The 16997-nt window shown below is 44.8% G+C and overlaps 1 protein-coding gene across 1 annotated transcript; it reads left to right on the top strand.

The window, feature by feature from the left end:
* The first annotated feature begins 4738 nt into the window (after nt 1-4738).
* Nucleotides 4739-9340, top strand: LOC140235798 (uncharacterized). Its single transcript, XM_072315799.1, has one exon. The coding sequence runs from the start codon at nt 4739-4741 to the stop codon at nt 9338-9340; it is 4602 nt and encodes a 1533-aa protein (XP_072171900.1).
* Nucleotides 9341-16997: the final 7657 nt, after the last annotated feature.

Below are 16997 nucleotides of genomic sequence, written 5' to 3'. Positions count from 1 at the left end.
ATTCTGATTTGTGTTCTGACTTGATAGGGCAAACTCTGCATTTTCGTCGCAGCTGACTTCAAAATCCAGTGACACTAGATCGCTTGTTAAGTACCAACCAGTAGGGAACTGAAACTGTCTCTCGGTAACCCCTTCGCTGGCAGTGTAGATAACCGGACATGCTACATGGCGGTTGATGAAGTAAGACGGCAAAACAAACAATCAGAGACATAAAGGTAAAAGCATAACAACACTACCCATTGATATAGGATTATTGTTTTCAATATTAAAGTAGATTGATCATCATAATAGACACAGACACAGACATTACACATTCTGTCATAAAAGTTACATCTGATATATTCCACCATATTTTATTCTTTTTTTCGGGGGAGGGACTGTGGAGCCGGGAAATGTGCAAACGCCTGGAAATGTGCAAACGTCTCGCCGGGAAATGTGCAAACGTCTTGCCGGGAAATGTGCAAATCTCTAAATTTCATCAACGGGAAATGTGCAAACGTGACGCCGAGAAATGTGCAAATGTTCAATTTTGCCGGGAAATGTGCAAAACGTCGCCGGGAAATGTGCGAACCATTCATCTCACCTATATTATGTAGAGATGGAAGAAAAACTCTCAATCAAAGCTGCGCACGAACCACTACCATCTTTACCACCTGTCTTAGCGACCATGTGTCTTGTTTTTTATGCCTCCGCCACGAAGTGGTGCCGGAGGCATTATGATTTCGGGTTGTCCGTCCGTCCGTACGTCCGTACGTCCGTCCGCATTCGTTTACGCGATAACTTGAGTAATATTTACTGGAATTTTACCAAACTTGGTCCAAGTATAAAGTATGATGGGAAATTACTTGATTCGATTTTGGGTGAAATCGGCCAAAGGTCAAAGGTCAAAAGTCAAGGTCAAGTCATGAAATTATATCTATTTACGCGTTACCTAAAGACTGGATCAAGCAAATTTCACCAAACTTTGTCCAAGGATGATGTATGGTGGGACAATTACTTGATTAATTTTTGAGTGAAATCGGACAGAGGTCAAAGGTCAAAGATCAAGGTCAAATCCTAAAATTTAACTTTTTACGTGATAACTCAAAACTGGATGAAGCAGCTTTCACCAAACTTGGTCCAAGGATGATGTATGATACGGCAATTAGTTTAGTAGATTTTAGTGACATTGGCAAGAGGTCAAAGGTCAAAAGGTCAAGGTCAAATGCTAAAAATGTTGGTATTTCCCCATATCCATGCAATGCCCAAAGGTATTTTCTTGAAACTTAGTGTAGACATATGTACTGCATAAAGATTCTCCAGAGGAAGTTTCTTGTCATAAGGTCAAAGGTCAAAAGGTCAAAGATTAGGTGAAAATGTTACAATTTCACTTTTCTCACGAATGGTTCAACGTAGGCCTATCTTCATGGAACTTGGTATATACATATGTACTGACTGGCAGGGATTATCTAGGGAATTTAGGGGTCATGAGTCAATAGTCATGGGTCAGAGGTCAAGGTCAACTCGTCAAAATTGTACTATTTCCCTCATATACTAGTATATGCAATGCTTGCATTATTATTTTTAAAACTTGATATACATATATTACCTAATGGAGATTCTCTTGGAAATTTCCTGCCAGAGGTCAAAGGTCAAAGGTTAAGGGTCAAGGCCAGGTTTAAATGCAAATATATATATATATTTTATACTGTAATTACACTCTTTCTTTATGCCTTGAAAATTACTCAATGCATAAACTTATAAAACGGTCAATCAGAAGTGAAGTAAAAATCCTCAATTCCCCAAATACATGTACCTGCACCCTTTAATAGACAATTATAGCAAACGTAGTTCAAGGAAAGTGAACATTCAAGATATTTCTGACAAATCTGTCATTTCAGTATTTTGCCAGTTATGTGAAACTGTTATCTCACATTGTGAAGACATTATACTATACACCTATAGGGAGAATCATGCATTATGGCGGAGGCATCAGTCGCCATAGAGACATTTCTAGTTTTTAATTACATTTTCAGCATTTTCTTGCAAACCCTACAAACAATTTTCACCAGATTTGGCAGATAACATCTTAATGGTGATATGATCGTATTTGTCAAAATGAGCCCCCCCCCCGCCACCAGTCCTAAGGGGGGGGGGGGGGGAGGAGTTGAAGCCTCAGAGTCCCTAAACGCTTGATTTTTTTTTCTTCATCTGTCGAACCGAAAAAGAAAGAGCTAAGTTAGTGCTATGAAGACATTAATGACTAAAATTTCATGTTTTATTATGGCGGACCCAGGGGTGCCCTGATCGGGGGTGAGGGGGGGGGGGGGGGAGGGGGATTTTCCACATTTTCAGCACATTCTCGAAAAATCTAGGACGGATTTTCACCCAACTTGTGAGATACTTATTATAATCTTGATTTGTTAAAATGCGCCCCCCCCCCATCGCCGAAAAAGGGGGGGGGGGGGGGGTTAAGCTTCACTTTTAACATCCCAAAAATCTGGATTTTTTTAAATCTTCTTCTGTCAAACCGAAAAAGTTAGAGCTAAGTTAGTGCTATTAAGACATTAACGTGATTAATGAATGAAATTTCATGTTTGATCATGGCGGATCAAGGGGTGCCCAGATCGGCGGGGGGGGGGGGGGAGGGGTGATGGGTGGAGGGGGATATTACACATTTTTAGCATCTTCTTGAAATATCTATGAGGGATTTTCACCAAACTTGACAGATAGCAAGATTATGGTAATAATCATGATCTTAATTTGTTCAAATGAGCCCCCCCCCCCTTCGGCGGTGGGGGTGGGGCTGCGAGGGGTTGAAGCTTCAGCGTCCCTAAACTATGGAATTTTTTTAATCTTCTTCTGTCAAACCGATAAAGGTAGAGCTAAGTTAGTGCTATGAAGACACAGCGTTAATGAATGAAATTTCATGTTTGGTTATGGCGTGGATCAAGGGGTCTCCAGATCGAGGGGGTAAGGGCAAGGAGAGGAATTTTCCACAATTTCAGCATCTTCTTGAAAAATCTACGACGGATTTTCACCAAAATTGGCAGATTGCCTCTTTACGGTGATATGCACTTAATTGTTAAAATGAGCCCCCTCCCATACACACACACACACACACACACACCGCTTAAGGGGGGGGGGGGGGTTGAAGCCTCGGAGTCACTAAACACAATTTTATCTTCTTCTGTCAAACCGGAAAAGAGAGCTAAGTTAGTGCTATGAAGACATTAATGCCTGAAATTTTATTTCACGTTTGATTGTGGCGGATCGAGGGGTGTCCTTATGGGGGGGGGGGGAGGGGGAGGAGGGGGGATTTTCACATATTCTGCATCCTCTTGAGAAATCTTTGACCGAACGTGGGAGGTAGCATCTTTAGGGTAATAGAATCCCACTTTGTTCGAAGGGACAACAAATCAAAGTTGTTCCCCTACCCCAAAGATAGGGATAAGACCAGGGTAGCCCCCACGTTATTTAGTAAGCAGACGTGAAATTTCATCAAAGTATAGATCTACCTTCTGAAAATGTGATAAAATTGTGTTCTATTACTCTTGGTTGTATAGAAAATTTCTTTAAAAAGTATGTATATATTGTTACGAATTTGCCCATGTAATCACTTAACAATGTGGTCTTCATGTCTTATGATCATGTGTATGCGATCACACGTGCACGATCGCGAATGTTTGTAAACACCACCAGTTACGTAATCTCCTTTCGAGTCATTCGTTTTGAACCGCAGCCTTACACACTTCGCCCAGGTTGAGTTTAATGTTATGAATATATTAAGCTGGGCGTGCCTGACGGAATTTTCCATGTATGTAATAATGTTCATGTTAAAAATACATTGGTCGTGTCAGTCGACAATCGGACTCCGGTTAGAGAGGACCGTTATCACTTTCTCGGCGTTCCCGTCTACAATCCTGGGAGGAATTGCTTTCCCCAAGGAACGTGTTCTGCTAAGTGAAATTTAAGTGCTAAGAGGCGAGATAAACCAGGACATGCCTATTTGCCTCTAGCCCGTTTTCTTTTGACGACGACGGCGACAATAAGTTTTCGTCGATTTCCAGGTGAACCACCAGACGGTCTTGAGCCAACGCCCACCTGTGATTGCTGCACGGTGACTAGTGGGAGCCGCGCCGAGGTCGATACAGGGCGCCGAGACGCTGAGAGGGATCCCGCACACCCAGCGGCCAACACCCTTCTGTCTGGTATAGTCACAGCGCTGCAAACTGTGCTGAGATAGCGTCGCCCGCTGATCCGACGACGTCCCGTGTATTGACGCGTTCTCCACGTGGTAGCGTCTGACGTCGCCTCCCCGCCACGTCGCAGATGAGTTGGGCCCCGACGTTGACTCTCTTAGGGTGAAACCCTGGCCAGGTATTACACGATCTGAACTTATGTTTTCTTTGTTGAAACGATCCCGTCTATCTTTCATTGTTATGGTTGATTTCGCTGCAATGTGTTAAACAACAATTTTGTTATTCCGGTTGGAAACTGGTTGTTAAATGATTTCCTAATAAAAACCCGGAAGATTTGTTAATTTCAATTTACTGAGACCGCCTTGCATTCATTTGAGTGAACTTGACCGTAACAAAGTGGGGGCTTGTCGCTGGAGCCGAATTTCGCAAGCCTTATACAGTATATTATATTGTCCAGTTAGGTCTAAATAAGCTTGTTTTGTGCTCCTGTTGTTCTACTGTTGCAAAGTTTACAGTCAAGCTTTTATTGCTGTGTTAATTGTTGAGTAGACTGAACAATGTCTAGGGAATTTTCAGTGCAGGATTTTGTGGACGGTGATGTTTCTCTGCCAAAGATTAAACAGTTGAGAAAGGCCGAATTGAAAGAAGTAGCAACCCATGTAGGTGTTGAACTAGACCCAAAATTTCGTAAAGATGAGTTGATTGATACCTTAGCAAGGCACTTCAAGCTTGTTCCGGTTGATGAAGCTCACTCAAAGGCTGATGTTAGTCTAGAATTAGCACGCATTGAGTTAGAGAAGCTGAGGTTGGAAACGCAATCCAAACAGCTGGAGCTGCGCAAAGCCGAAATTGATCTAGAATCTAGGCAGCGTCAGACATATTATTTTGATGTAGCTAAGAATACGAGACTTGTGCCGAAATTCCATGAAGGCGAAGTAGACTCGTTCTTCAGTGCGTTTGAGAAGATGGCCAAGCGACTTGATTGGCCCACTGAGTATTGGACTGTTCTTGTTCAGACAGCACTCACCGGCAAAGCACAAGAGGTGTTTTCGTCCCTATCAGAACTTGACTCGGAGGATTATGACGTAGTAAAAGCTGTCATCGTTTCTGCGTATGAGCTGGTACCGGAGGCGTATCGCCAGCGCTTCCGTGAGGCGAGAAAGAAACCGGGTCAAACGTATGTAGAGTTAGCGCGCGAAAAGAGTGCAAATTTTGATCGGTGGATTTCCTCTCTTAAAGTCCCACGCACGTATGATTCTCTTAGAGAGGTCATGACACTCGAGTCGTTTAAGGACTCTCTCCCGAGTCATGTTAGGGCTCACATTGAAGAACAGAAGGGTCTTGACTTGCGTAATGCTGCAATAGTAGCTGACGAATTTGACTTGCTACATAGGTCACAGAAATGTGCTAATGGTGGCTTTGCTCCAAAGTGGAAACGCGCTGATGGGGGTGCGTACCCAGTAAAGCCCAATAGGAATTTTGGGAAAGGCATACAGTCCCAGCCAATGAACAAACCGGATAGTTCGAGTAAATCGGGTAGCTCGGATACGAAGTCGGATAGGCCAGATTTTAGGTCGGATGAAAATCCGAATCGCGTTGGTGGCAAGCGCGAGGTAACATGCCAGTATTGTTCCAAGAAGGGACATGTTAAAACACAATGTTGGAAGCTACAAAGGGATGGTAAAAAACAGGGCGCCAAACCTGTACTCGCAACTTCGGGCGAACGAACTCGTGTTGATGTTTCAGGGCATGGCCGTCCTGAAGACATGCGTAGAGCTAATAGCCCTGGAAGTGTAGATAACCTGTCGGAATGTTACCGCAGCTTCATGTCAAAGGGTGAGGTCTCTTGGCAGTCGGGTGACGGTGCAGCGCGGCCGGTGAGAATCCTGCGGGACACCGGAGCAGCACAGTCTCTCCTTGTAGGCGATGTGAGTAGATTGCCTGCTGATGGTTCAGCTTGTGCTAGCGCACTGATACAGGGTATTGAGGGAAGCTACATTTCTGTACCTTTGTATAGGATACACTTGAAGAGTGACTTACTCACTGGAGTGGTTACGGTTGGCGTGGTTCCCGGTCTGCCCATGGATGGGGTTGATTTATTGATGGGGAACGATTTGGCTGGGGGAAAAGTCTCAGTCTCACCAATTGTGTCAAGTGTTCCGGTTGTTGAACCTGAAATTGAAGAGTTGCAAGAAGAATTCCCGGGTATATTTCCTGCTTGTGTGGTGACAAGGTCACAATCCGGTCAGGTGAAGCATGACGAGGCAGATGATTTTGAGTCTGTGGATGACTCTGTTCGGTTGGCAGAAACTTTTTTTGCTAACTTAGATGATGTTTCTGCTCAGTCTAATGAGGGCGAGTATTGCCGTTCTTCCCTGATTGCAGCGCAGCAGAAAGATGCGACGCTTCAACGCCTGCTGCTTACTGCTGTTTCCGAGGAGGAAGCTGCTAAGACGCCGGAGTGCTTCTACTTGAGATCTGGTGTTTTGATGAGGAAGTGGCGACCCCCTAACAGGCCAGCCAGTGAAAGTTGGTCAGTGGTTCACCAGATTGTGTTGCCAGTGAGCTATCGTAGGGAGATACTGAGAGTTGCTCATGAGGTTCCCATGGGAGGCCACGTCGGCATTAGGAAAACTCAGTCAAGAGTAATGAAATACTTCTACTGGCCTAAACTTCACAAGGACGTGGTAGACTTCTGTAAGACATGTCATACTTGTCAGGTTGTGGGCAAGCCCCAGCCCTCCATCAAACCTGCCCCCCTCATTCCTATCCCTGCTGTGGGAGAGCCTTTTAGTCGAGTCCTGATAGATTGTGTCGGTCCCTTGCCTCGAACCAAATCGGGTAATAAATACTTGCTGACCATTATGGATGTTTCGACTAGATTTCCCGAGGCCATCCCAATGAAAAAAGTCACGGCTAAGGCTGTGGTTGACGCACTGTTACAATTCTTCACACGCTATGGTCTGCCCAAGGAGATACAATCAGATCAGGGCTCCAATTTTATGTCTGGTCTCTTCCAAGAAGTGATGCACGAACTGGGCGTTCGTCAGTTGAAATCCACGGCGTACCATCCACAATCCCAAGGCGCCATAGAAAGATTTCACCAGACTTTCAAGACCATGCTCAAGACTTATTGTGAAGAGCACTCAGAGGATTGGGACCGTGGTGTGGCTTTCCTACTCTTTGCTGTGAGGGATTCGCCAGGCGAGTCTACGGGGTATAGCCCTTTTGAGCTCGTGTATGGGCACGAAGTCCGCGGCCCTCTGAAGTTGATTAAGGAGATGTTCTTGGAGGTAGAGGACGATGCTGGGAAGGTCAATGTCCTTGATTACGTATCTGAGTTCAAGGGTAGGCTCTCGAGTGCATGCGATCTCGCCAAAGAACACTTGCAGGCCTCTCAGCAAAAGATGAAAAATTGGGCCGACCAGAAGGCGGAAAAGAGAAGCTTCAAACCTGGTGACAAGGTGTTGGTGTTGTTACCATTTCCTGGGGAGCCCTTGAAGGCAAAGTTCAGTGGGCCGTATGTTGTCTCAAGAAAGTTGAACGAGGTAAACTACATCATCACTACGCCTGACAGACGTAAGAGACAACGTGTCTGTCATATCAACATGATCAAAATGTATCATGAGCGTGCTGATGAGCCGGTTGTGGGTGTCACCACTCTTGTAGGCAATCGTGAGGGCCCTCCAGAACCAGAAGACATGACACCTCCTATCACTGAACCCTTGACCCCAAAGTTGTCGAATTCACTGGTGTTAGAAAACTTGCAGTCGAAACTAGGTCACCTTACAGAGGAACAAAGTCGTGAGATAGGCGATCTCCTTAGAGAATACCCACAGATCTGTACTGACAAACCAGGTAGGACGACTTTAGTTACTCACCATGTTAACGTTGAGGGTGCCGACCCAATTAAACAACACCCTTATAGGTTGAGCCCAGAAAAGAGACATCAGGTTCGCGAAGAGGTCAAAAAAATGCTCGATGATGACATTATTGAACCCAGTAACAGTGCATGGAGCTCTCCCATAGTCATGGTACCCAAGCCTGATGGTAGTAACCGATTTTGCATCGATTACCGTAAAGTGAACAAGGTGACCAAAACTGACTCGTACCCACTGCCCCGACTTGAAGACTGCATAGACCAAATAGGGAATGCAAAATTTGTGACGAAAATTGATCTACTCAAGGGGTACTGGCAGGTGCCCCTGTCTGACGAAGCGCGAGAGATATCGGCATTTGTGACACCAGACGGACTTTTTCAGAGTAAGGTGATGCCATTTGGGCTTAAAAACGCCCCAGCCACCTTTCAACGGTTAATGAATGATGTGACACGGGATGTTGACGGTTGTGTTGTATACATAGACGACGTGGTAGTCTATAGCGACACCTGGGAGTCCCACATCAGACAGCTGAGGGCGCTTTTCGATAAATTGTCAGAAGCAAATCTGGTCATTAACCTCCAGAAAAGTGAGTTCACGAAGGCTCAGGTCACATATCTAGGTCACGTAGTAGGTCAAGGTCATGTCTCCCCGCGGGAAGCAAAAATCGAGGCCATACTGGCCTTTCCCCCGCCAAGAACGAAACGAGAGATACTGCGCTTTCTAGGCATGTGTGGGTTCTATCGCAGATTTGTACACAATTTCAGTACAATAGCTGCCCCTCTGACGAATCTGCTAAAGAAAGGAAAGAAGTTCGTTTGGTCCTCTGACTGTCAAACTGCGTTTGAAAGTTTGAAGGCTATTCTGACACGTGACCCAGTGCTGGTTGCCCCCGACTTTGGGAAACCATTCAAGTTAGCCGTGGACGCTAGTGACGTCGGTGTAGGGGCCGTCTTGTTTCAGAGTGATGGAAATCAGGTGGATAGACCCGTGAGTTACTTTTCTAGGAAGCTAAATGGGCATCAGCAGAAGTATTCCACAGTAGAAAAAGAAACACTTGGACTCGTACTAGCCCTACAGCACTTTAGTGTGTACACAGGGAGTGGTGGTGGCGATATACAGGTGTACACAGACCACAACCCACTCTCCTTTCTGGAGAAGTTCAAGAGCAAGAATGGCAGGCTTTTTCGGTGGAGTCTCCTCTTGCAACCTTTCTCACTCAAAATAGCCCACATCTCTGGCAGAGCTAACATTATCCCAGATGCACTGTCGAGGGTGTAGTTTTGTTTACCCGAAAAGTAAGTAGGGAGTGTTCCTTCTAGATTTTGTATAACGTCTTAAGACGAGATGTTAGCTTCATTCCATTAAGTCTCTCTCTTGTAAGATTGCATACGACAGTTGAAATCATAAGAGATATTAGGCTGTGTTATATTTCTATAGCTGGAGGGGTTGAAATGAATCTGGAAGAATAGAAAGACAATGTTCAAAGTTTGTTTTTTCTTTTGCGACAGGACACGATATCAACGAGAGTATTTTGTAAAGGAGAAATAAAATGGCTCCTTTTGAAATATTATGGTGTTTCCCCTTAACAGGAAACGTTTACAGTAACTACTCCCCAAACTGTTACCGGTATTTGTATGAAAACATTATGTGCAAACATGAAAGAAGATTATAATACAGGTCTGTCACAATACAGACAGAATGCCAAACTTATAGCAAAGCGAAGAGATGATGTTGTGAAACACATGCGATAATGTTCCCGTGTTATCATAATCTGAACTGATTAAATAATGTGTATTTTGTGTGCATTTGAGCCACCTTGTGAGCAGTTGCCTTATATAGTGAGTGGATACCCTAAGAAGTTCAGAAGTAGCCGATGTTTGTTATTTGTTACGAATTATGCAGGACGATGAAGTTGAAATTTGTAACGTGTTTTGATATAACGAAAATATTATTTCATAGCAACGAAAATATTACTTCAGAGCAATATTTTCTCTCTTAGGGGTGGGGGTGTTACGAATTTGCCCATGTAATCACTTAACAATGTGGTCTTCATGTCTTATGATCATGTGTATGCGATCACACGTGCACGATCGCGAATGTTTGTAAACACCACCAGTTACGTAATCTCCTTTCGAGTCATTCGTTTTGAACCGCAGCCTTACACACTTCGCCCAGGTTGAGTTTAATGTTATGAATACATTAAGCTGGGCGTGCCTGACGGAATTTTCCATGTATGTAATAATGTTCATGTTAAAAATACATTGGTCGTGTCAGTCGACAATCGGACTCCGGTTAGAGAGGACCGTTATCACTTTCTCGGCGTTCCCGTCTACAATCCTGGGAGGAATTGCTTTCCCCAAGGAACGTGTTCTGCTAAGTGAAATTTAAGTGCTAAGAGGCGAGATAAACCAGGACATGCCTATTTGCCTCTAGCCCGTTTTCTTTTGACGACGACGGCGACAATAAGTTTTCGTCGATTTCCAGGTGAACCACCAGACGGTCTTGAGCCAACGCCCACCTGTGATTGCTGCACGGTGACTAGTGGGAGCCGCGCCGAGGTCGATACAGGGCGCCGAGACGCTGAGAGGGATCCCGCACACCCAGCGGCCAACACCCTTCTGTCTGGTATAGTCACAGCGCTGCAAACTGTGCTGAGATAGCGTCGCCCGCTGATCCGACGACGTCCCGTGTATTGACGCGTTCTCCACGTGGTAGCGTCTGACGTCGCCTCCCCGCCACGTCGCAGATGAGTTGGGCCCCGACGTTGACTCTCTTAGGGTGAAACCCTGGCCAGGTATTACACGATCTGAACTTATGTTTTCTTTGTTGAAACGATCCCGTCTATCTTTCATTGTTGTGGTTGATTTCGCTGCAATGTGTTAAACAACAATTTTGTTATTCCGGTTGGAAACTGGTTGTTAAATGATTTCCTAATAAAAACCCGGAAGATTTGTTAATTTCAATTTACTGAGACCACCTTGCATTCATTTGAGTGAACTTGACTGTAACAATATTCCGTTTTTTTTTCATATATGTATAGGGTTTTCAATAAATTTCTGAATTCCACCCGAACGACCCCACCCCCCTCGTCTTGCTCCCTTTCAAGTTCAAGGGGCGGAGATGGGGTGGGGGGGGGGGGGCTCCATCTCCTCCCACCTTAGGGGTTGGGGCAGCGCTCATTTAGACAAATTACGCTACGCTACGTTTCAAGCTTGGCAAATATCTATTATGTAAGGGTTTCAAGAAGAAACTGAATATGTGACAAATCCACTTCCGCCGCACTTAACATTAATTCATGAATTAACTTACCATAACAGGCACCAGCACTCTATTAGCTCCATCATTTTTGTATAGAAGTTTTTTTTTTTTTTTTTTTTTTTTAAGCTGATATATTATTTTATTATCCGAGGGATGCTTCTTGAGTTTTCAGGAAAAAGACAAAAAATGTGAAAATTAAGCCTCCTTCCTACCCCCTCCCCTTTTTGGGCATCCCTTCATCTGTCATAGAAAACTTGAACCTACATCATGCATTAACTGTATTTACAGTACTATCACCATAAAGATGCTATCTGCCAAGTTTGGTGAAAATTCGTCATAGATTGTTCAAGAAGATGGAGAAAATTTTGAAAATCCCCCTCCTCCCCCTGGTTACAGCTCGTTATTCCGAAGGTTTGCTATTCCGAAGGCTCTTTATTCCTAAGATTCATTATTCGGAAGGTTCGTTGTTCCGAATTTCATTTACGGATGAACCAGACTTCGGAATAACGCCACAAATTTTCGGATTAACGAACCTCCAGGTATAGGGACTTTGCGTGTTTCGGATTAACGACTCTTCGGAATAACGAACCTTCGGAATAACGAACAGCACCCCCTCCCCCTCACCCTCACCTATTGTACCCCCCATCAGAGCACCCCTAGACACGCCATAATCAAACATGAGATTTCGGTCATTAATGTCTTTACAGCACTAACCTTTTCGGCTCGACAGAAGTAAAAAAAAAAATCAAGAGAATAGGGACTCTGAGGGTTCAACCCCCCCCCTCCTTGTCGGTGGGGGGGGGGGGGGACTCAATTTAACAAATTAAGATCGAATCACCATAAATATACTATCTGCCAAGTTTGGTGAAAATCCGTCATAGATTTTACAAGACTATGCAGAAAATGTGGAAAATCCCCCTCCTCCCCCTCACACCCCTTATCAGGGCACTCCTGGACCCGTCAAAATTAAACCTGAAATTTTAGTATCTATAGTGTCTTTATAATACGTAGTTCCATATTCTTCGGTTCAACAGAAGAAGATTACAAATTCCAGAGTTTAGGGACCTGAAACTTCAACTCCCCCCCCCCCCCCCTTGGCGGTGGGAGGGGGTGGGGCTCATTTTACCATATAAGACCATATCACCGTAAAGATGGTATCTGCCAAGTTTGGTGAAAATCTTTTTTGAGATTTATCAAGAAGATGCAGTAAATGTGGACAATCCCCCTCCTCTCCATCACTTCTTCTCCCCCCACCCCCAATCAGGGCACCCCTGGATCCACCATAATCAAACATGAAATTTCAGTCATTAATGTCTTCAATGCACTAACCTAGCTCTATCTTCTTCTTTTTTGTTCGACAGAAAAAGATTCTTAAAAATCCAGAGTTTAGGGACTCTGAGGCTTCAACCCCCCCCCCCCTTTTCGGCCGGGGGTAGGGGGTGGGGGGGATTGGGGGCTAATTTCAATTCATAAAGATCATATCACCTAATGTGGCTATCTGACAAGTTTAGTGAAAATCTGTCCTACACTTTGAAAGAAGATACTGAAAATGTAGAAAATCCCTCTCCTCCCCTCACCCCCTCCCCCCCCCCCCCGCGATCCGGACACCCCTGGATTCGTCATAATCAAACATGCAATTTCAGTCATTAATGTCTTCATAGCACTAGTTTAGGGAATCTGAGGTTTCAATTTGAAGACTCCTCCCCACTTATGGCCCCATGCCCTGCATCCCTGGATATGCCATTAAACGTGAACTCCTGCCATCAATATCTTTAACGAACCAACCTATAGCTCATTCTTATTTGGTTATATGATACAAGAAGAATTTCGATAATACCGTAGTTCTGGGACTTTGAGGCCCCCTCCCCTTTTTCGGGGGGGGGTGGCGGAGGGGGGGGGGGTGGCTACTATATAAACAACTTGAGATCCCAGTGCCACAATCGTGCTACCTGCCAATTTTGTTGAAAATCTGTCAAGGATTTCATTAAGAAAATCTAAATGGTGGAAGTTCATGGGCAGTCTTGATATGGAGTTTATCTACTATCTTTATACACAATATCGCTAAAGTAAATGATTTGCACATTTCCCGGCAAAATTGAACTTTTGCACATTTCCCGGCGTCATGTTTGCACATTTCCCGTTGATGAAATTTGCACATTTCCCAGCGATACGTTTGCACATTTCCCGGCGTTTGCACATTTCCTGGCAAGACGTTTGCACATTTCCCGGCGTTTGCACATTTCCCGGCTCCACAGGGACTAGGAATCATCCAGATGATTAGATTGGATCAAGCTTGCTTGTATTGATGGGAAGACTTCTCACAAAACACTTGCGTGTACTTCAATCTGTCAAAACTATCCGTGTCTAAACATGCTAAATGCTTGCTGTTACACATAACTTTAATAGTGCATTGTGTTTTCATCTACACGTTTTATGCTGATACTGATACAAACCAGTGATAGAGTATCATCATATACAAGTATGCATGATGGCATTGCCACCATTTTGTGACGAGACAGGCAGGGACCAATGTCCTTCCTTGAAGTCATAATAAAATGTTGATTGAAATAGACTAATAAAGATGACCAACCTGAACTTATAAAAGAACCCTGCAACTTAAGAGCATCATTTATCATTTGTAGATGAAGCAAAAATACCTCTTTAGTGCTCCAAAATAGTTCTGAAATGTGAGTTAGGGAATGAAACATTCAATGTAAAATTATTAATCAGTATACTGACTGATAAGTATTGTTAAATTTACACACACACACCTCTTTATCTTCATCTCTGATATATATAAATACTATAACATATTCATATAATTATGTATATCATATAACATGCCCTATACCACTGTAATATCTGCAATTCACCGCACACCAAAATTAATACGTCTGTTTGCGGACAAGGCAACCAAATGAATACTAGCATTATATATATATATATATATATATATATACTATACATACACACATAATAGATAGATAAATAAATAAATAATTAAATATATATATATATATATATATATATATATTGTTACGAATTCTGTTGAGACATAATTCATGATATAGCATTTACATCGTATGTTCTGTATATTCCATATATATTCATTTATTTTTATGTATTGTTGTATAGAATTGCATTTAAATTGATATTGAAAGTAAACTGAGTTCTATATCAGGCCTTGCTTCTCGTCCTCGCTCTATCCTTGCTTCTCGTCCTCCCTCTATCCTTGTTCTTTTCGTCCTTGCTCGACGATCGGCCTCTGTCCTCGTACGATCCTTGCTACTTTCTCCTCGAAATGTCCTCTCGTAAATTTTACTTGTCTCAACTGCCTGTAGCCCTCCTTCTCGTTTTCTGCTGACTATTATTTCTAATCCACGCTATCGTTTCATTTCTGCTTGCTTGCACTTTCATCTCACCTTCCCTCGTGATTTCTCTGACCCTGCAGCCTGCGCGTCCGCGAGCAGTGGCCTCGTGTCGTAAAAAGCAAGGATGCCGCATGCGACCTCGGTATTACGTAACGAGAGGACGCGTCCGCATGCGACCCCAGCTAAGGACAGGGTCGTGTGAGGACAGGGACGCGTAAGGACACGCCCTCGTCCTCGTAGTGATGGACGGCGACAGCTGTCCGTAAGGTCAGATTGCTTGCTCACAGGAAGGCCACTCTCGCTGCCGCTAACAGGCGAACTCAGTATAAATAGACTTGTTTATGCCAAGTTGAAGAGCTTGTTCGTTTAGGAGTTTCAGCATGTAGATCATAAGTTTTTCGTTGTAGTTTTCGTGGTGGACATAACTTTCTTCACAAATAAATTGGACAAACTCCATATGATGCCTCCTGTGGTCTTTGTGACTTGTGACTCTAGTATTTCTTGTTCCGCAATAGCTTACAATTAATTACATGATTTCCAGTACACTGGCTACCAGTAGGCACGCTTACCAACCGCATAACGGATTTTGAGGAGAGTAAACGAGGAACGGAAACTAAGTACCCTCAGTATACCAATCGCCCTCTCCATACCAAAATTTCGTTACACTGGTGGCAGCGGTGGGATCTGTACTTTAACACGCACAAATAATCGAATCATGGCACCAAAAAGGAAAAAGATTGAGCTGGAACAAGAGGTACATCGCCTTGAGAGAGAACTGGAGTATGCGAATAGGCAGATTCACGAGTCCCGGGCGAGTCAGGGGTCTCAATCGCAAGACTACGTAAGAGAGAAGCCGCAGCGAGCTGGTGCTACTGACCGTGCTCGTGTAACAGTTAGTCTTCCTCCACAGGAGCACTACAACGGCCATGACAGACCATGGGAAAGTTTCATTTTCTCATTCCGGAGTTTAGCGGCCACATGCGATTGGGATGAACGGGAACAGCGCTTCCGTCTTCTTGCCTGTCTTCGCGGGGACGCCGCCGACTTCGTCTTTCAGCAATTGAGCGCCGAGGTCGTCAACAATCTCGATCAGCTGATCGCTGCCCTGGAGAGTAGATTTGCTGCTCGGAGAACCCCCTCTGCCTTTGTTTCCCAACTCGAGGCTCGTCGGTTAGGAGCCAAAGAATCAATTCCCGAGTACGCAGCCGACATCCGCCGGCTCACCACTTTTGGGTATCCAACGGCAGACACAGCCACACTGGAAACAATTGCAACAAGACACTTTTTAAGGGGGCTTGGAGACAATAGCATGTCGATGGCCATCGGTATGCAGGAGCCTAAGACTCTCCAGGAGGCCAGGGAGATCGCTGAGCGGTACCACCACTTGCGAGAGGAGGCTAGCAGGAGCAATCCTCGTGGAGTCCGCTCGATCGCGTCTTCGGTCGTGGATAACGTAGTGACGGAGGAGCGGCTCGTGACATTTGAGCGACGGCTGCTGTCAAGCATGGACGACAAGATAACTGAACTTTCCCAGGCTATCAAAAAGCAACTCCAGCAGCAGGGAGAGCAAGGACCGCGATACAGGCAGGGAGTACAGCGTGGTCGACCACAGGGTCGCCCCACGCATTGCTACGAGTGTGGGGAAAACGGGCATTTCGGGAGAAATTGCCCCCTTCGATTATACCAGGAGCAAAATAGAATGAATCTTCCCTACTCCAACAATCAAAGGGCTGCATGGGAGCATAACCAGCTACAGCCAAACTGGGTGTCACAGCAACCACGCCCGGCCCAACAGCAACAAGCTCCTCCACCACGCCCCCAGCAGCAACAGCCGCCTCACCCTCCTCATCCAATGGACCGTGGGTCGGGAAACTAGTCGGGGCCGGCCCGGTCGACCAGGACCCGGCCCGTGATCATGAACCAGCGCCAAGGATTATTCAGATTAATGAGTGCACTGGAGTAGCGGCGTACGTTAATGCATGTGTGAACGGTGCTACATGTAAGTTATTGGTCGACTCAGGCGCAGCGGTGACGGTTATCTCCACAAAACTGTATAAAACAATGCCAGTTGAAACGCGCCCGGAGCTAAACTCCCCCTCAGAACACATTCAACTGCAAGCGGCAGATAGTGGATTACTGACTGTACACGGGGTCATACAAGTAAGTGTAAACATTGAAAATGACAATTTCATATGGAATGCATATGTTGCGGATGTGTGTGATGAGGGATTATTAGGCTTTGATTTCTCACACAATTTCAACTGTTCCTTGGAAGCGAGGCGTGGACTTCGTATCAGTGATCGTCT

Source organism: Diadema setosum, chromosome 12 (genome assembly GCF_964275005.1).
Source record: "Diadema setosum chromosome 12, eeDiaSeto1, whole genome shotgun sequence".
In the NCBI taxonomy this organism is placed as follows: Eukaryota; Metazoa; Echinodermata; class Echinoidea; order Diadematoida; family Diadematidae; genus Diadema; species Diadema setosum.
The sequence above is the reverse complement of the archived record's forward strand: the minus strand, read 5'-3'. Positions and strand labels throughout refer to the sequence as shown.

Coding starts and splice junctions, on each gene's coding strand:
- LOC140235798 (XM_072315799.1), top strand. CDS start 4,739: ATGTCTAGGGAATTTTCAGTGCAGGATTTTGTGGACGGTGATGTTTCT.